Source organism: Anabrus simplex, chromosome 8 (assembly GCF_040414725.1).
Source record: "Anabrus simplex isolate iqAnaSimp1 chromosome 8, ASM4041472v1, whole genome shotgun sequence".
In the NCBI taxonomy this organism is placed as follows: Eukaryota; Metazoa; Arthropoda; class Insecta; order Orthoptera; family Tettigoniidae; genus Anabrus; species Anabrus simplex.
The window spans coordinates 130,426,373-130,446,379 of NC_090272.1; the positions used below are offsets into that span (position 1 = coordinate 130,426,373).

At 35.0% G+C, this 20,007-nt stretch overlaps 1 protein-coding gene across 4 annotated transcripts in view; it reads left to right on the top strand.

Moving 5' to 3' along the window:
- Positions 1-20,007, top strand: part of LOC136878888 (gastrula zinc finger protein XlCGF26.1) — a 222,971-nt gene that overhangs the window by 88,363 nt on the left and 114,601 nt on the right. For all 4 annotated transcript variants that reach the window (XM_067152466.2, XM_068228849.1, XM_068228850.1 and 1 more), the window contains exon 7: positions 18,217-18,383. In XM_067152466.2, coding sequence (XP_067008567.2) covers positions 18,217-18,383 — 167 coding nt within the window. The remainder of the gene's footprint in view (positions 1-18,216; positions 18,384-20,007) is intronic.

Consider the following 20,007-nt stretch of genomic DNA (forward strand, 5'->3'; position numbering starts at 1 on the left):
GATTTTCTTATTTGGCTCTGCCTTCCACATACTCTCTCAGCTGTCTTCACCAATACTCTCCTCAGGTTATCCCATTCCTCATTTGCAGATCTCAGATCTTCTTTTGGTAACATCTTCCGAACATTTTCTCGAAACATTTCCTTCACCCTTGGTTCTGAAAGTCTCCAAGTTTTTATTTTTGTTGTCCTTTTTTTTGTAGACTTGTGGAGGTCTTCTCTTTGTGATATCTGCAACCAAAAGCCTGTGGTCTCCATCCAAATTTTCACTAGGAATTGATACTTTGACATCATTTACAATCTTCCAAACTTCTTGGTCGGCGAGTATACAATCAATCACAGTTCCATATTGATCATCCCAACTATATTTTGTGATCTTATGCGTGTTCTTTTCTTGAACCAATAAGTGCATTTGTTCCTCGTACAAAGATCTAGAAGATGTTCACCCTCTGTCATCCTATTCCCCATTCCATGAGGACTCAGGGAGGATTCATAGCCCAATCTGTCTGATCCAACCTGAATATTAAAATCTCCCTTTACTACCAAATTTTCACAATCCAAATGTTCTTCCAAGTTGGACAGGAACTTTTTCTTCATTTGAACATCCTGATTGTGGAGCATAGACTCCATTCCAATTTACTGACACTTTAATAATTCTATCACTGACAAATTCAATTTGGCTACTGTGCCATTTCACTGTTATAAGAAGTTCCGTCCGTAAGAAGGACAAAGATGGAGCCCAGGTATCTTAGAATAATTAACGTCAAAATGTCTGACCACACCGCAAGCGAAAGTAAAAGTATTCACCTCAGGCGCTAGAGAAAGGAATCTAGATCCAGAAGGCAGTGAAAAAGAACGAATGTGAAGATTGTTACTAACAATTACTGAGAAAAATTAGAAAACGAGATTGAATGGCTACTTAAAAATCCGAGTTGAAGACGAAAGCAACTACGTCAGTGTTTAAAGAGGGTATCGACAAGAGATCAGCTCAGCGGGAACAAAGAACAGACCTTTTAGAAGCCACGTCGCAAATTAAGCAGAAGATTAGTAATTTCGTTCCGCAAACTTCAAGATACGTGGAAAGTTGAAAATAAACTACGACAAGCTTACATCACGGCAGTCTCTGCTGACGTATTACACGATATCACCAAAGTTAAAGAGTTACAGAAGTGGGAATCCTGTAATAACTCCGGGATAGATAGAAGAAAGAAAATCTGTTTATTTTAAATCATAGAAATATACTACCCCAAGAAGAATATTTGACAAGTAGATCAGCTCTTTCAAAAGAAACAATCTTTCGCATTAGATAGATTGTCACAGCTGTTCATGATGGAAATGCTAATCGATCTTATTTGCTATTCTATTCCAACTAGTCCAGAGATGAGCAAGATGTTCTAAGAAGATGAAAGGCCAGACTGCCCAAATGGGTGCCGTCAGATGACGTTGCCTGCCGAGAGATGACTAAGCCCAGAGGAGAATTATGCCAATATTTCCCATTCACCTAGGGAAATAAAAGGAGGTGTATCCGTGTGTCCCGTCAGCTGGACATATGCCGACGTCTGGAGCTGCTGAATTCAGATAAGTCTTTCTTTTAAATTAGTGTAGTAATGTTTATATATTCATATGTAAGTGTAATATGATTTGTTAATTGGTTCCGTGCGAAATAATGAAGCGACGAAAGTGGTGTATTGAATTAGAGCAAAGGTGGATAGGTCATCTTCATATATGAATGTCAAATCCATAGATAGGTAGTCAATCAGTGATGAAAGCCTACGTTCGAGATGTGATCCATGTAGTGTGAAATACTGAGTTCGTTACGGTGACAGTGAATTCTATGCTATGTCAAAGAGAGATTTAGGTATGTGTGTACATTGGTTATGACCAATGAATGTCAAGTTAGGAACCAGCAGTAGGATATGCTTGCTAAATAGACAAATGTGTTTACGATAATTGAAGGTTATGATGGAATGAAGGTCATAATATCGTGAAATATGTCCATGAACCGTGATTTAAATAATAAGGGCCACGATTGAAGGAAGTGGACACATATTTAGTAAAGGAGACGGAATATACGTTTAAAAGTATAATAATGATTATTTTAAGAGAAGTTGATATGAGATTGATAATTTAAAATGGTGATAGTTATTGATTTTTCGCGAGGGTGAGCATAGTGACGTAGTAGTGGACTTAATGGTTTTCATGTTGAGTTTTACTAAAAGGGAAATGAATATGTAGCAGATTCATGTAATATTTCTCTTACGAGCAAGCATAAAAAGTTCAAGTAAGATTGGAGTGACACCTGACACCTGTTGGTTAGCGTGCACACTTGGTAGTGTCAACGAAATCTCAGTTAGGAGGATGAATTAAACACATGCACTGTGTCACAGATGTCTTCTAATTTTGATCTATTCTCAGGCGAAAGGAAATGTAATAACTTCTTAGGCAACATCCTATCACTGATGACTGACTGAAAATGTAGGAATTATATTTGATGGTCAAGTCTTCACACAATGCAGACCACATTAGCTAGTATATTTCAGATGAAACTATTAGAGTAGTCGTTAGAATATATAATGTCGCACGTATGTTCAACTTGAAATGATGAGTAGATTCAGATCTTAGAATGGTATGTGGAACTTACTGGTAATTATTGAACCATTTATAAAAATTACATTAATTTAAAAGAGGACTTATCAGTATTCACGCAGAAGAAGAAGAGACAATAAGGAGTATGAATATTCAAAATTGTAAACCAAACCAGTTACTTGTAGAAATATTAGGGAACTATCCTCCCAGGTTAATATTTATTGATATCTATTGATATGTTGCGAGAGATAGGAATAACTATATGTCAGCAGATTAATATGAGCTCCGAGGGAGAGCTAATGATTAACTTAAAACTTCATAGGCAATAGAGGAGAATTCCAATTCATGAGATACGGTTTTAGGCCTAAAATGCGTACTGTATATCTTGAAACCACCCTCAGTCTATACTCTAGCTTGTAAGAACTCATGTTATAAATATTTTTTTTGCTAGGGTGCACCCAGATAAGTTTTAGTTACTCAATATGTTTTAATTACTCATACAAGTTTTAACTACTCAAATATGTTCTAAACTATTTCACAAGTTTTAATTATCCAAACATATTTAACTTAATCGTTTCAATCTATTAATTTTACACTTTATTTCGATTTGATCATTTCTTTAAAGGTCTGAGATGGTGAATTTGACATTTTGGACTCATGATTTTTAAGTTGTTAATTACGGGCTGGATGATAATAATATTCAGCTGAATAATTGGTTATACGGACTTCAATAATTTGCCGTATATTACATTCTGTCCTTGATTTTTTTGGGCAATCAAGATTTAAGCACTTAGTGCAATAGATTTCAGTAGATATAGTTTAATGGATGAATAGATCGAGCAACATTTCCTTTATAATGCATAGTGGATGCCGGACGGGTCAATTACCGGCAGATTCTAGAAGAACATCGCTTGCATATATTTTACTCGATACTGACATTTCTTCGATTTCTTCTTACGCCAGAAGTGTGGAAGTATTGAGTGAAAGGGTGTCATGGAGAAGCTAGAAAAGGAAAGAAAATGATTAATTATGTATTCGAGTAAAAGAAATAGGGAGACCTAAGAAATTAAGGCCATATTTGCTAGAAATGGACGAAATAGTCGGATGAACATGCAGTTTCCTCTATCAGATTTTTTTTTAGGGAGGATAGATTAACATTCGACCTTTGGATTGAAACAATTATATAATAAACAAGATATGTAAAAATTTAAACAGTTCTTTCAATGTGTTTCGTAGCGTAGAGACTTAGATTTAAGTGGATGAATGCTGCAATAACTTGGTAGCGTAAGAAATATAATAAGCAATGTATGAGAGTTGTTTCTATGTGTAATTTAAGTTTTCTTTGGCTCCGTATGGTATGTCTTTCTCTTATCCGGAACTCATAGCCCAAATGATAGAATTATGTTAGTTGGAGGAATCGTAATTAAGCTAGCCTGGATCTTATGCGTCCCCTCAGGGAGCCGGGAATGGAGCACTACAAATATCAAATCTTTGTGAAGTTTAAAGCCCACTCTATTTCTTGACTCAAAGTTATTTCCAGACCAGTCTAGTGTATAATCTAGATGGAGAAGTCTTATTCCTATTGCCTTCCATTTGGTTTCACTCATCCCCATGATAAGAATTTTCCTCCTTGCCATCGTATCAACTATTTCTTCAGTTTTATTCGTCAGTGTTAGAATATTCAAGGTTCCAATCCGGCAACTGGGTCCTGATTTTTGTTTTGTAGCTGATGAAATTTCAGGCTGTAAGCCATCATACACACCTAGCTTTTGTCGTTGTCTTGAGTTCTTCGATCCCAGGCTTGTATTTGTCTTGAAAGCGATTGCAATTACTCTCCAACTGACTTGCTAGGAGAAATGATTTTCTGTCACGGTTATCTCCCGTAGCCTTTAGCCGTCCCCTGCCACTTATGTCATTTCCTACACAAAGACTTCAGCAAGCCCCCTAAGGTTGTTCTCCCTCTGCCCATTAGCCATTGGTTCTCCCTTAATCTGTCAGGTTTGGTAACGGCCGCCCAATCCTCGGCCGGACAGTCGCAGGTAGTATGGTCTGCTGTCGCATAGGGTAGCAGGATGTACCTGACGTGACATAATACTAGTACCAGTACCAAACATATACCATGCAGTGCATTCTACACATGAAATAAAGTATTAATCACTTCAGAAAGAGTGAGTGGGCCGTGCGATTAGGGCTGCACAGCCATGAGCTTGCATTTGGGAGATAGTGCGTTCTAATCCCATTGTCGGCAACCTTGAAAATGGTTTCCTGTGGTTTCCCATTTTCACACTACACAAGTGTTCAGGCCTTAATCAAGGCCATGGCCGCTTCATTCTCACTCCTAGACCTTTCCTATCCCATCGTCGATCTTTCCCATCCCGTCGTCGCCAGATACTTTTAGGGGCATCATAAATCTCATATTAAGAGTGTTAATATGTGCATTGATATAACGATGATATGTTTATTTACGATTGCCTATTCTCATATTTGGCTGAAGATGATGCTCACCAGCGTCAAAACTATTTCGAAGTATATGTTATAACTTGTTTACTTTAATATTAGTTTTGAAAAGGTGGATTTTTAATTTTACTTATCTATTACAAGACCTATCTGTATCGGTGTAACGTAAAGCAAACTATAAAATGTAAATCTTCAGAAAGAATTTGATAAACATAATTACCAAACACGAACTTGAAATATCTTTATTGAACACAAAAGTAAAACTATTACCATGAGACATATGAACTATTGGAATGAGATTGTATATAATAACCTTCCAAATAATGTTAAAAGTATTGGTTTGGTGGGTTCATTCATCACAGCACTAAAAGTTCTCCTGTTCAGTAACTGTTTCTAGAGTGGTGAAGAATATATGAAGAAATGCTGGTAACTTGCTGATGTTCTTCATTTTGTGCTGTTAACGATGATGTTATTAACTTGGTGATGTTTTTGTGTATATATGTTCAGTCCTCAGCCTGAAGGCTGGTTGGATCCTTACCAGCTCTGCCATCAGCTGTCATAGACGGCCTAGGCATCACTGAAGAGGTGTACTAGGGAAATGAGAAGTGAGGTAGTTTCCCGTTGCTTTCCTCACCGAGCCAGAAGTTGCTATTACATATCAGACTGCCAAGCCCACTGGAATGCATGCATCAGCTGACCCTATGAGCAACATTTTCACACAATTCATAGCAAGAACTGGCTGCATAAAGTATGGCATTACTAGCATCGCTCATTCCTCAGTCACTTTCACATTGCAAAGCCATGGATAAGACTGACTGGTCAATAAAAATAACAAAATTTCTCTAGCCTATACCAGAGGACATAGTGCACTGTAAACACTAGGTCCTGCCAGCAAAGGCATGGTGATGTTCTTAATCTTGTAAATAAAATTAAAGTTCGTGTTGTATCATCAGTTATTTACTTATTTTTACTACCTCAGTAATTTGTGTTGTTTTAATGTTAAATATTTTGTTACTACGAATGCATCATTGTAAATAGTATTTTGCATTTTAGATTATAATTAGCATTAAGGAATCGCATTGTGCAATTGTATAGTCTGTGGAATTTAAAGATAAAAATTTCATTGTTCCGTATTGAAATTATTGATGTTAAAAATTAAATAACTGGAAAGGAGGTTCAACCTATTCAATACTCAAAAGAAAGAAACGTAGCAATCACATTTCTATTTGAATGGGACCGGTTTCGACCTTAGTCTAGGTCATCATCAGCCATAAAAAACATGTAAAATGTTTAAGAATGTTGTAGGTCAGTTTTTCACTCTGTTAGGCACAAAGACACGACATCACATTCTGTTCTGCACAAAGTCACAACATTAACAATCAACTTGCTAAGATCAAAAAGGCTTGAATTCGCAGACGAACAGATCTGTAGAAGAAAGCCGCCAGCTCCCGGTGACTACGCGGCACACTCAAGGTCACGCGCTGCGGCCAAACACATAACCGAATGAGCACCCGTACTCCAGCTAAGATCTTGGTAAACAGTTGACTTGAAAAAACAATTGTAGAGAGAAGAAAAAAATGTAGTAAAAAGCGCAATATCGGAAAACAAATGAAAACTTATATGCACAGTGCGCTATTTTAAAAAAAAAAAAAATTTAGGTTATGATTGAAGTAGTCGAAGTTGGCGCAAGACAAAAATTTTTGAAAGAGGAGAATAAATTAAACGAGGAAGAGTGATAGTGAAATAAGAGAAAGAATAAAAGAAATTGAAGTTAGATGGTAACGAGGAAAGATAAGATAGGGAAATGAAGGAGGGGTAGTTTAAGGTGGGTTAGGAGGGTGGGTTATTGGAGGTAGAAAATGTGGGTGGGAACTATGTAAGACATGGAAAATAGAATTGGGGTTTTGGAATTTGGAATTTTTGAGAAGAAGAATTAGGAAGTCAAAAAGGATATTGGGTTTTTCAGAAATGTCGTTTAAATTGAAATTAGGGTTGAAGTACTGGTCAAGGTGGATAAAGCAATTTTCAGTAATGTTTAAGAGGGGGCCTTTGTTAATGATTTTAAGTATGTTAATGTCATTGTCAATACTGGTGAAACTATGTTTGGAGTCTTGTATGTGCTGTCCTATGGCAGAGAATCTGTTGTATTTAATGGCGTTGACATGTTCAGAGTACCTGATATTGAAGTTGCGGCCAGTTTGTCCGACGTAGGAGGAACTGCAGTTGTTGCATTTAAATCTGTATACACCAGAATTAGAAAAGGCATTAGACTTATTTAGAGATTTAGAGTTGTGTAAGATATCAAGACTTCTATTGTTAGTTCTAAAAGAAATTTTCATATTATGTTTTTTAAAGATATTAGTTATTTTATAAGCATCCTGAGTAAAAGTGAAGGTGGAAAAAGCAGTTGGTTTTATTGTGTCTTTAGATAAAGTGGTTTTTGGACGGTGTTTGAATTTGTTGATGATGCGGTTAATGAAGGAGTTGTTAAAGCCATTAAATTTAGCAATGTTGCGGATGGTGTTTAATTCATTATTTAAATCTTTTTTGGACATAGGGGTGTTGAAGGCACGAAAAATTAAGCTGTTATAAGTAGCACGTTTATGAGCTTGGGGGTGCGAAGAATCTTGTCTTATTGTAGTTGCTGTTTGGGTTGGTTTTCTGAAAATTTTGTAAGATAAAGAAGAAGGATGTCTAGTAATAGTTAGGTCTAGAAAATTAAGAGTTTGGTTGTGTTCTGATTCGAGGGTGAATTTAATGTTAGAGTCTAAGTTGTTGAGATGAAGAAGTGTAGAGGCTGCGTTGGTTGATTCCTCATTTAATATTACCAATGTGTCGTCGACATATCTCGCCCAAAAGAGGATGTTGGAGAAATTATTATTATTATTAATTCTTGTGTTTTCTAAGAAGTCGAGGTAAATTTCAGCAAGAATGCCAGAAGCAGGTGAGCCCATAGCCAAGCCATCTTGTTGATAAATGGTGTTGTCAAAGGTAAAATAATTATTGTTGAGAACTAATTTTAAAATAGACATGAAGTCTTGAATTTCAAGTTTACTTAGGTTACTGAATTTGTTTAGGTTGTTGTTTATAATGGGGAATAATTTTGGAATTGGAATACTAGGGTACATGTTGACAATGTCAAAAGAATGGAGAGAAAAATTTGGTTGGATTTCAAAATTTTTTAATTTGTTGATTAGATCAGAAGTGTTTTTGATAGATTTGTTGGATAAAAATCGATAATTTTTTAGTAAAAATGTTTGGATGAATTTAGAAGTGTTGTATAGGGGACTGGGTCTGTAATTGATAATTGGACGGATAGGAATGTTAGTTTTGTGAATTTTAGGGAGGGCTTTGGCAGTGGGTAGTCCAGGGTTCATGTTTATTAGTTTAGTTTTTTCTTGATCTGTGAGGAGAAAGGAAACGTTTTTTAAAGTATGTTTGAGTAGGCGTTGGATTTTTGTGGTTGGGTCTTTTTTTATTATAGAAAAAGAAGGGTCACTGAAAAAGTTTTTGGTTTTATCTAAGTAGTCAGTTTTATCCATTATGACAGTAGTGTTGCCTTTATCAGATTTGGTGATAATGAGATTATTGTCATTGATTTTCTTTTTAAGATCTGAAATGGTTTTATTATCTTTAATTAAATTATTATTATTATTATTATTAATAAGAGAAGTGTTTTTGTTATTGTTCATGAAGATTTTTTCAAGTTTCCTTTTTACTTCATATCTGATTTCATCTTGTTCATCTGTTGGCATTTTGTTAATGGCTATTTCAGATTCAATAATTAAATTGGTGGCTACATTGAAAGTGTTAAGATTGGGCCAATTGTGTTTGAAGCCCTTCGAAAGGATTGAGTTTTCATCATCACTCAGAGTTGTTTTAGATAGATTTACGATGGGAGGATGGAATTGTTCAATAGTTTTGGAGGGTGTGTTACGGTTCTTAAACTGGAATTTATGTGAAGAAGAGTTGTTCTTGAGAATTTTGAGTTTTTTCTCAAGGGTTTGTTGTTTGATTGACAGTACATGAAATAATTTATCGTCTACTTGAGTTAGGAAGAGGTTCCATTGTGCACTCGGGAGAAGATTAGCAATTTCTAGATGTGTTTCGTATAATCTGTTGTTTAAAAATGATTTTTTCTTGTATAAGAAACGAATTTCGTTTTTTAGCCAAATTTTGTTGGTTATTTTTTGGGTTTTTAACATGTGAGGAGAAGAAATGTTTTTTCTGGTACAACTTTGGAGAAATTTGGGGGTAAGATTGTAGGATATGCATTGTTTCAGGAAGTCGATGTCTTTTCCTAATTTAGCGATCTTGATCTTAAGGCCCATGTAAGAGAAGGCTTTTTGTTTAGCTTGGTTAGCTTGTGCATTTAAAGATAAAAATTTCATTGTTCCGTATTGAAATTATTGATGTTAAAAATTAAATAACTGGAAAGGAGGTTCAACCTATTCAATACTCAAAAGAAAGAAACGTAGCAATCACATTTCTATTTGAATGGGACCGGTTTCGACCTTAGTCTAGGTCATCATCAGCCATAAAAAACATGTAAAATGTTTAAGAATGTTGTAGGTCAGTTTTTCACTCTGTTAGGCACAAAGACACGACATCACATTCTGTTCTGCACAAAGTCACAACATTAACAATCAACTTGCTAAGATCAAAAAGGCTTGAATTCGCAGACGAACAGATCTGTAGAAGAAAGCCGCCAGCTCCCGGTGACTACGCGGCACACTCAAGGTCACGCGCTGCGGCCAAACACATAACCGAATGAGCACCCGTACTCCAGCTAAGATCTTGGTAAACAGTTGACTTGAAAAAACAATTGTAGAGAGAAGAAAAAAATGTAGTAAAAAGCGCAATATCGGAAAACAAATGAAAACTTATATGCACAGTGCGCTATTTTAAAAAAAAAAAAAATTTAGGTTATGATTGAAGTAGTCGAAGTTGGCGCAAGACAAAAATTTTTGAAAGAGGAGAATAAATTAAACGAGGAAGAGTGATAGTGAAATAAGAGAAAGAATAAAAGAAATTGAAGTTAGATGGTAACGAGGAAAGATAAGATAGGGAAATGAAGGAGGGGTAGTTTAAGGTGGGTTAGGAGGGTGGGTTATTGGAGGTAGAAAATGTGGGTGGGAACTATGTAAGACATGGAAAATAGAATTGGGGTTTTGGAATTTGGAATTTTTGAGAAGAAGAATTAGGAAGTCAAAAAGGATATTGGGTTTTTCAGAAATGTCGTTTAAATTGAAATTAGGGTTGAAGTACTGGTCAAGGTGGATAAAGCAATTTTCAGTAATGTTTAAGAGGGGGCCTTTGTTAATGATTTTAAGTATGTTTATGTCATTGTCAATACTGGTGAAACTATGTTTGGAGTCTTGTATGTGCTGTCCTATGGCAGAGAATCTGTTGTATTTAATGGCGTTGACATGTTCAGAGTACCTGATATTGAAGTTGCGGCCAGTTTGTCCGACGTAGGAGGAACTGCAGTTGTTGCATTTAAATCTGTATACACCAGAATTAGAAAAGGCATTAGACTTATTTAGAGATTTAGAGTTGTGTAAGATATCAAGACTTCTATTGTTAGTTCTAAAAGAAATTTTCATATTATGTTTTTTAAAGATATTAGTTATTTTATAAGCATCCTGAGTAAAAGTGAAGGTGGAAAAAGCAGTTGGTTTTATTGTGTCTTTAGATAAAGTGGTTTTTGGACGGTGTTTGAATTTGTTGATGATGCGGTTAATGAAGGAGTTGTTAAAGCCATTAAATTTAGCAATGTTGCGGATGGTGTTTAATTCATTATTTAAATCTTTTTTGGACATAGGGGTGTTGAAGGCACGAAAAATTAAGCTGTTATAAGTAGCACGTTTATGAGCTTGGGGGTGCGAAGAATCTTGTCTTATTGTAGTTGCTGTTTGGGTTGGTTTTCTGAAAATTTTGTAAGATAAAGAAGAAGGATGTCTAGTAATAGTTAGGTCTAGAAAATTAAGAGTTTGGTTGTGTTCTGATTCGAGGGTGAATTTAATGTTAGAGTCTAAGTTGTTGAGATGAAGAAGTGTAGAGGCTGCGTTGGTTGATTCCTCATTTAATATTACCAATGTGTCGTCGACATATCTCGCCCAAAAGAGGATGTTGGAGAAATTATTATTATTATTAATTCTTGTGTTTTCTAAGAAGTCGAGGTAAATTTCAGCAAGAATGCCAGAAGCAGGTGAGCCCATAGCCAAGCCATCTTGTTGATAAATGGTGTTGTCAAAGGTAAAATAATTATTGTTGAGAACTAATTTTAAAATAGACATGAAGTCTTGAATTTCAAGTTTACTTAGGTTACTGAATTTGTTTAGGTTGTTGTTTATAATGGGGAATAATTTTGGAATTGGAATACTAGGGTACATGTTGACAATGTCAAAAGAATGGAGAGAAAAATTTGGTTGGATTTCAAAATTTTTTAATTTGTTGATTAGATCAGAAGTGTTTTTGATAGATTTGTTGGATAAAAATCGATAATTTTTTAGTAAAAATGTTTGGATGAATTTAGAAGTGTTGTATAGGGGACTGGGTCTGTAATTGATAATTGGACGGATAGGAATGTTAGTTTTGTGAATTTTAGGGAGGGCTTTGGCAGTGGGTAGTCCAGGGTTCATGTTTATAATGGATAAAACTGACTACTTAGATAAAACCAAAAACTTTTTCAGTGACCCTTCTTTTTCTATAATAAAAAAAGACCCAACCACAAAAATCCAACGCCTACTCAAACATACTTTAAAAAACGTTTCCTTTCTCCTCACAGATCAAGAAAAAACTAAACTAATAAACATGAACCCTGGACTACCCACTGCCAAAGCCCTCCCTAAAATTCACAAAACTAACATTCCTATCCGTCCAATTATCAATTACAGACCCAGTCCCCTATACAACACTTCTAAATTCATCCAAACATTTTTACTAAAAAATTATCGATTTTTATCCAACAAATCTATCAAAAACACTTCTGATCTAATCAACAAATTAAAAAATTTTGAAATCCAACCAAATTTTTCTCTCCATTCTTTTGACATTGTCAACATGTACCCTAGTATTCCAATTCCAAAATTATTCCCCATTATAAACAACAACCTAAACAAATTCAGTAACCTAAGTAAACTTGAAATTCAAGACTTCATGTCTATTTTAAAATTAGTTCTCAACAATAATTATTTTACCTTTGACAACACCATTTATCAACAAGATGGCTTGGCTATGGGCTCACCTGCTTCTGGCATTCTTGCTGAAATTTACCTCGACTTCTTAGAAAACACAAGAATTAATAATAATAATAATTTCTCCAACATCCTCTTTTGGGCGAGATATGTCGACGACACATTGGTAATATTAAATGAGGAATCAACCAACGCAGCCTCTACACTTCTTCATCTCAACAACTTAGACTCTAACATTAAATTCACCCTCGAATCAGAACACAACCAAACTCTTAATTTTCTAGACCTAACTATTACTAGACATCCTTCTTCTTTATCTTACAAAATTTTCAGAAAACCAACCCAAACAGCAACTACAATAAGACAAGATTCTTCGCACCCCCAAGCTCATAAACGTGCTACTTATAACAGCTTAATTTTTCGTGCCTTCAACACCCCTATGTCCAAAAAAGATTTAAATAATGAATTAAACACCATCCGCAACATTGCTAAATTTAATGGCTTTAACAACTCCTTCATTAACCGCATCATCAACAAATTCAAACACCGTCCAAAAACCACTTTATCTAAAGACACAATAAAACCAACTGCTTTTTCCACCTTCACTTTTACTCAGGATGCTTATAAAATAACTAATATCTTTAAAAAACATAATATGAAAATTTCTTTTAGAACTAACAATAGAAGTCTTGATATCTTACACAACTCTAAATCTCTAAATAAGTCTAATGCCTTTTCTAATTCTGGTGTATACAGATTTAAATGCAACAACTGCAGTTCCTCCTACGTCGGACAAACTGGCCGCAACTTCAATATCAGGTACTCTGAACATGTCAACGCCATTAAATACAACAGATTCTCTGCCATAGGACAGCACATACAAGACTCCAAACATAGTTTCACCAGTATTGACAATGACATAAACATACTTAAAATCATTAACAAAGGCCCCCTCTTAAACATTACTGAAAATTGCTTTATCCACCTTGACCAGTACTTCAACCCTAATTTCAATTTAAACGACATTTCTGAAAAACCCAATATCCTTTTTGACTTCCTAATTCTTCTTCTCAAAAATTCCAAATTCCAAAACCCCAATTCTATTTTCCATGTCTTACATAGTTCCCACCCACATTTTCTACCTCCAATAACCCACCCTCCTAACCCACCTTAAACTACCCCTCCTTCATTTCCCTATCTTATCTTTCCTCGTTACCATCTAACTTCAATTTCTTTTATTCTTTCTCTTATTTCACTATCACTCTTCCTCGTTTAATTTATTCTCCTCTTTCAAAAATTTTTGTCTTGCGCCAACTTCGACTACTTCAATCATAACCTAAATTTTTTTTTAAAATAGCGCACTGTGCATATAAGTTTTCATTTGTTTTCCGATATTGCGCTTTTTACTACATTTTTTTCTTCTCTCTACAATTGTTTTTTCAAGTCAACTGTTTACCAAGATCTTAGCTGGAGTACGGGTGCTCATTCGGTTATGTGTTTGGCCGCAGCGCGTGACCTTGAGTGTGCCGCGTAGTCACCGGGAGCTGGCGGCTTTCTTCTACAGATCTGTTCGTCTGCGAATTCAAGCCTTTTTGATCTTAGCAAGTTGATTGTTAATGTTGTGACTTTGTGCAGAACAGAATGTGATGTCGTGTCTTTGTGCCTAACAGAGTGAAAAACTGACCTACAACATTCTTAAACATTTTACATGTTTTTTATGGCTGATGATGACCTAGACTAAGGTCGAAACCGGTCCCATTCAAATAGAAATGTGATTGCTACGTTTCTTTCTTTTGAGTATTGAATAGGTTGAACCTCCTTTCCAGTTATTTAATTTTTAACATCAATAATTTCAATACGGAACAATGAAATTTTTATCTTTAAATGCACAAGCTAACCAAGCTAAACAAAAAGCCTTCTCTTACATGGGCCTTAAGATCAAGATCGCTAAATTAGGAAAAGACATCGACTTCCTGAAACAATGCATATCCTACAATCTTACCCCCAAATTTCTCCAAAGTTGTACCAGAAAAAACATTTCTTCTCCTCACATGTTAAAAACCCAAAAAATAACCAACAAAATTTGGCTAAAAAACGAAATTCGTTTCTTATACAAGAAAAAATCATTTTTAAACAACAGATTATACGAAACACATCTAGAAATTGCTAATCTTCTCCCGAGTGCACAATGGAACCTCTTCCTAACTCAAGTAGACGATAAATTATTTCATGTACTGTCAATCAAACAACAAACCCTTGAGAAAAAACTCAAAATTCTCAAGAACAACTCTTCTTCACATAAATTCCAGTTTAAGAACCGTAACACACCCTCCAAAACTATTGAACAATTCCATCCTCCCATCGTAAATCTATCTAAAACAACTCTGAGTGATGATGAAAACTCAATCCTTTCGAAGGGCTTCAAACACAATTGGCCCAATCTTAACACTTTCAATGTAGCCACCAATTTAATTATTGAATCTGAAATAGCCATTAACAAAATGCCAACAGATGAACAAGATGAAATCAGATATGAAGTAAAAAGGAAACTTGAAAAAATCTTCATGAACAATAACAAAAACACTTCTCTTATTAATAATAATAATAATAATAATTTAATTAAAGATAATAAAACCATTTCAGATCTTAAAAAGAAAATCAATGACAATAATCTCATTATCACCAAATCTGATAAAGGCAACACTACTGTCATAATGGATAAAACTGACTACTTAGATAAAACCAAAAACTTTTTCAGTGACCCTTCTTTTTCTATAATAAAAAAAGACCCAACCACAAAAATCCAACGCCTACTCAAACATACTTTAAAAAACGTTTCCTTTCTCCTCACAGATCAAGAAAAAACTAAACTAATAAACATGAACCCTGGACTACCCACTGCCAAAGCCCTCCCTAAAATTCACAAAACTAACATTCCTATCCGTCCAATTATCAATTACAGACCCAGTCCCCTATACAACACTTCTAAATTCATCCAAACATTTTTACTAAAAAATTATCGATTTTTATCCAACAAATCTATCAAAAACACTTCTGATCTAATCAACAAATTAAAAAATTTTGAAATCCAACCAAATTTTTCTCTCCATTCTTTTGACATTGTCAACATGTACCCTAGTATTCCAATTCCAAAATTATTCCCCATTATAAACAACAACCTAAACAAATTCAGTAACCTAAGTAAACTTGAAATTCAAGACTTCATGTCTATTTTAAAATTAGTTCTCAACAATAATTATTTTACCTTTGACAACACCATTTATCAACAAGATGGCTTGGCTATGGGCTCACCTGCTTCTGGCATTCTTGCTGAAATTTACCTCGACTTCTTAGAAAACACAAGAATTAATAATAATAATAATTTCTCCAACATCCTCTTTTGGGCGAGATATGTCGACGACACATTGGTAATATTAAATGAGGAATCAACCAACGCAGCCTCTACACTTCTTCATCTCAACAACTTAGACTCTAACATTAAATTCACCCTCGAATCAGAACACAACCAAACTCTTAATTTTCTAGACCTAACTATTACTAGACATCCTTCTTCTTTATCTTACAAAATTTTCAGAAAACCAACCCAAACAGCAACTACAATAAGACAAGATTCTTCGCACCCCCAAGCTCATAAACGTGCTACTTATAACAGCTTAATTTTTCGTGCCTTCAACACCCCTATGTCCAAAAAAGATTTAAATAATGAATTAAACACCATCCGCAACATTGCTAAATTTAATGGCTTTAACAACTCCTTCATTAACCGCATCATCAACAAATTCAAACACCGTCCAAAAACCACTTTATCTAAAGACACAATAAAACCAACTGCTTTTTCCACCTTCACTTTTACTCAGGATGCTTATAAAATAACTAATATCTTTAAAAAACATAATATGAAAATTTCTTTTAGAACTAACAATAGAAGTCTTGATATCTTACACAACTCTAAATCTCTAAATAAGTCTAATGCCTTTTCTAATTCTGGTGTATACAGATTTAAATGCAACAACTGCAGTTCCTCCTACGTCGGACAAACTGGCCGCAACTTCAATATCAGGTACTCTGAACATGTCAACGCCATTAAATACAACAGATTCTCTGCCATAGGACAGCACATACAAGACTCCAAACATAGTTTCACCAGTATTGACAATGACATAAACATACTTAAAATCATTAACAAAGGCCCCCTCTTAAACATTACTGAAAATTGCTTTATCCACCTTGACCAGTACTTCAACCCTAATTTCAATTTAAACGACATTTCTGAAAAACCCAATATCCTTTTTGACTTCCTAATTCTTCTTCTCAAAAATTCCAAATTCCAAAACCCCAATTCTATTTTCCATGTCTTACATAGTTCCCACCCACATTTTCTACCTCCAATAACCCACCCTCCTAACCCACCTTAAACTACCCCTCCTTCATTTCCCTATCTTATCTTTCCTCGTTACCATCTAACTTCAATTTCTTTTATTCTTTCTCTTATTTCACTATCACTCTTCCTCGTTTAATTTATTCTCCTCTTTCAAAAATTTTTGTCTTGCGCCAACTTCGACTACTTCAATCATAACCTAAATTTTTTTTTTTTAAAATAGCGCACTGTGCATATAAGTTTTCATTTGTTTTCCGATATTGCGCTTTTTACTACATTTTTTTCTTCTCTCTACAATTGTTTTTTCAAGTCAACTGTTTACCAAGATCTTAGCTGGAGTACGGGTGCTCATTCGGTTATGTGTTTGGCCGCAGCGCGTGACCTTGAGTGTGCCGCGTAGTCACCGGGAGCTGGCGGCTTTCTTCTACAGATCTGTTCGTCTGCGAATTCAAGCCTTTTTGATCTTAGCAAGTTGATTGTTAATGTTGTGACTTTGTGCAGAACAGAATGTGATGTCGTGTCTTTGTGCCTAACAGAGTGAAAAACTGACCTACAACATTCTTAAACATTTTACATGTTTTTTATGGCTGATGATGACCTAGACTAAGGTCGAAACCGGTCCCATTCAAATAGAAATGTGATTGCTACGTTTCTTTCTTTTGAGTATTGAATAGGTTGAACCTCCTTTCCAGTTATTTAATTTTTAACATAGTCTGTGGAAGCTAAATAAATGATTGAATGAATTTCTCTTGAAAAGTAGTTTGCTTTACTCTTTCAGTTTCTACTGCAGAATGTGAAAGTCAGTATTAATTTCCTTTTGCAGTCTTAATAGGACATACATTTCAGTGAAATTAAGAATTTCTTGTCTAGATTGATTTAATTTGTAGATTGAAGCTGTAAAACAAGTACCATTACTGAATATTGTTGAAAAATAACAGGATTAAGTTGAAGAAAGTTTTAATGGCAATCATTTAGATTCACACATCTGATTTCTTGTCTGAATGCTCAACATTGTGGCCTTTGGTTCGGTGGGTCCTAGGTATGATTATTGGCTAGGTTTGTGATTTTTAACTATGTGTAGATAATTTCCCTGGCTAGGGACTGGTGTTTTGGGTTTGTCAATATACATTTCTTCATATTCAAACATCACAGAACACTACCATATACCACAGAAATATGCATTAATGAATTTATATTCATTCACTTAGGGTTGGTGTCAGCAAGAGCATCTGGCTGTAAAACATGACAGTTGCAACACAGCCCATCAAGGGTGTGACAAAAGTGACAAAAGAATAATAGTAGTAGTAGTTTGGTGCCTTACCTCACTAGCATTTTACAGTAATCTGTTTCTGGTGTATCAGTATTAATTTTTTTTTAGGAAATTTACTTTCTTTGCAAACAATGAGGCTTTATATACTGTGTATCATTCTTTCCAAGTTTAAGTACATTCTATGTACAAAGCTCAGACCAAGTTCATTTCAAACAATACTATATTAGTGAACAAATTACTTATAATAAAACAAAACATTGAATTAGGAAGTGCAGTAGATTATGTTTGGGGATATTTCTATGCTTGTAGGTTCATGAAATGGTGTTCCTTGACATTCAAGAAACAGAAATGGAAAGTGTGCAGGATGAAGAAAATGCAGATACAGCTCAACCAGGTCCTTCTGAGAGTAACAGAAGTGAAGTTCATCTCTCACAGAAAGAACTTTGGCAAGCTCAGAAGACTGCAGCACGTTTTAGGTAAGTTATGATTCTATTCATGATAATTTCAAATTCACATGGAAAGCATTATAAAGTGTTCAGGACATGTTCCTTTAGATTTCCAGTAGTCTTATTCTTCATTTTAACTTACAGTTAAACATCTCATGCTCGTATGATAACAAGATGTGGAGATTAAGATCTCTTCTCATGTAAAAACAATGGAGCGTTAAGTAGAGATGATTCGTTAAAAATGAAGCCATGTTTTTCAGTGTTGACTTAGTTAAATGTAATAAAGGCTTTTCAGTCTGTCAAACACACAGCAAATACAATGTAAATTAAAACACTATAAACATATCTGTAAAACACACACTAACATACAAAGAATGACATGTTTCATTCTACAAGAACATCCTCAGATTCTATCAAATCACTTACAAATAAGCTTATATATGTACAGTATTGTTTACGTAGCATAAACTTGTCAATGATAGAGAGATTAGTGATAACATGAAACGGTAAAGACAAAAAAATAAAATATATACAGTTATTAATATAATGGAAAAAACTTACGTATTTATCTAGACTGCCGATGTTAAGTCTGTTGTCACCAAACACTATTTCAGGACTGTGGTCATGGAAAGTTTGTGGTGAGCCACACTGCGCGTGGAGAGGGGAGGGCAAGAAAGGGAGGGGCCTTGCAGATCGATGTCGATCTCTCCTATTGGATGATTAAATCGAGTAGACTATAGAGTGGAGAGGGGAGGGAGATGTAGGGCGGAGCGGCTGGAGCGCTGTGGAACCTTCCATCAACATTGGAGGGGGGAAAGATGTTATTGACTTATTTCATGTTAATTGTACCTGTATGTAATACGGATGAATGCAAATTTTTTTTAATAGGTGAATAAAGTAAGGAACGGTATTATTATTACTATTATTATTATTATTATTATTATTATTATTATTATTATTATTATTATTATTATTATTATTATTATTATTATTATTATGAAAAAGCTATTTACCTTCCGTCAACATTGGAGAGGGGAGAGATGTTATTGACCTTCTCTATGTGAATGTACCTTTATGTAATACTAGCAAGATACCCGTGCTTCGCTACGGTATTATACTGAAATTTATAATTGAATGCTTAACGTTTTATATATAATCCTCCGAAATTCGCTATCTAACTCGTTTTCTGAGAGAATCCGACAAAATTCGCGATCCGACTCGTTTTCTGAAAGATTACGGCAAAGTTCCCCACATTTTTCAATCTTTCTTTCCGGCAATCGATTTCGTACTTCCTGCGCTAGGTCCAGGTATTCCACGCGGTCAGATGGGTCCCTAAATCTTTGCCATCTTTTCCTATAAGCATTTTTAGTATGGATCAAATCCTGAAGGAGATCCGGCGTGGTGTCGTCTTGGGTGCCTTGGCGGTACTGAACCCGCGGCCGGACTGTATTCGTAGTCATTACCAGACCAGGACCCGTTTCCAGCGTGGTCCGCACAATTTGACGACGGTCCAGAACATTATTATTATTATTATTATTATTATTATTATTATTATTATTATTATTATTATTATTAGATGTTCTGACCCCACTGCAATATGCAAGACCGCTACTTGGCTGTAAATTACATCTCCTGCCATTGTCATTGTTGACAA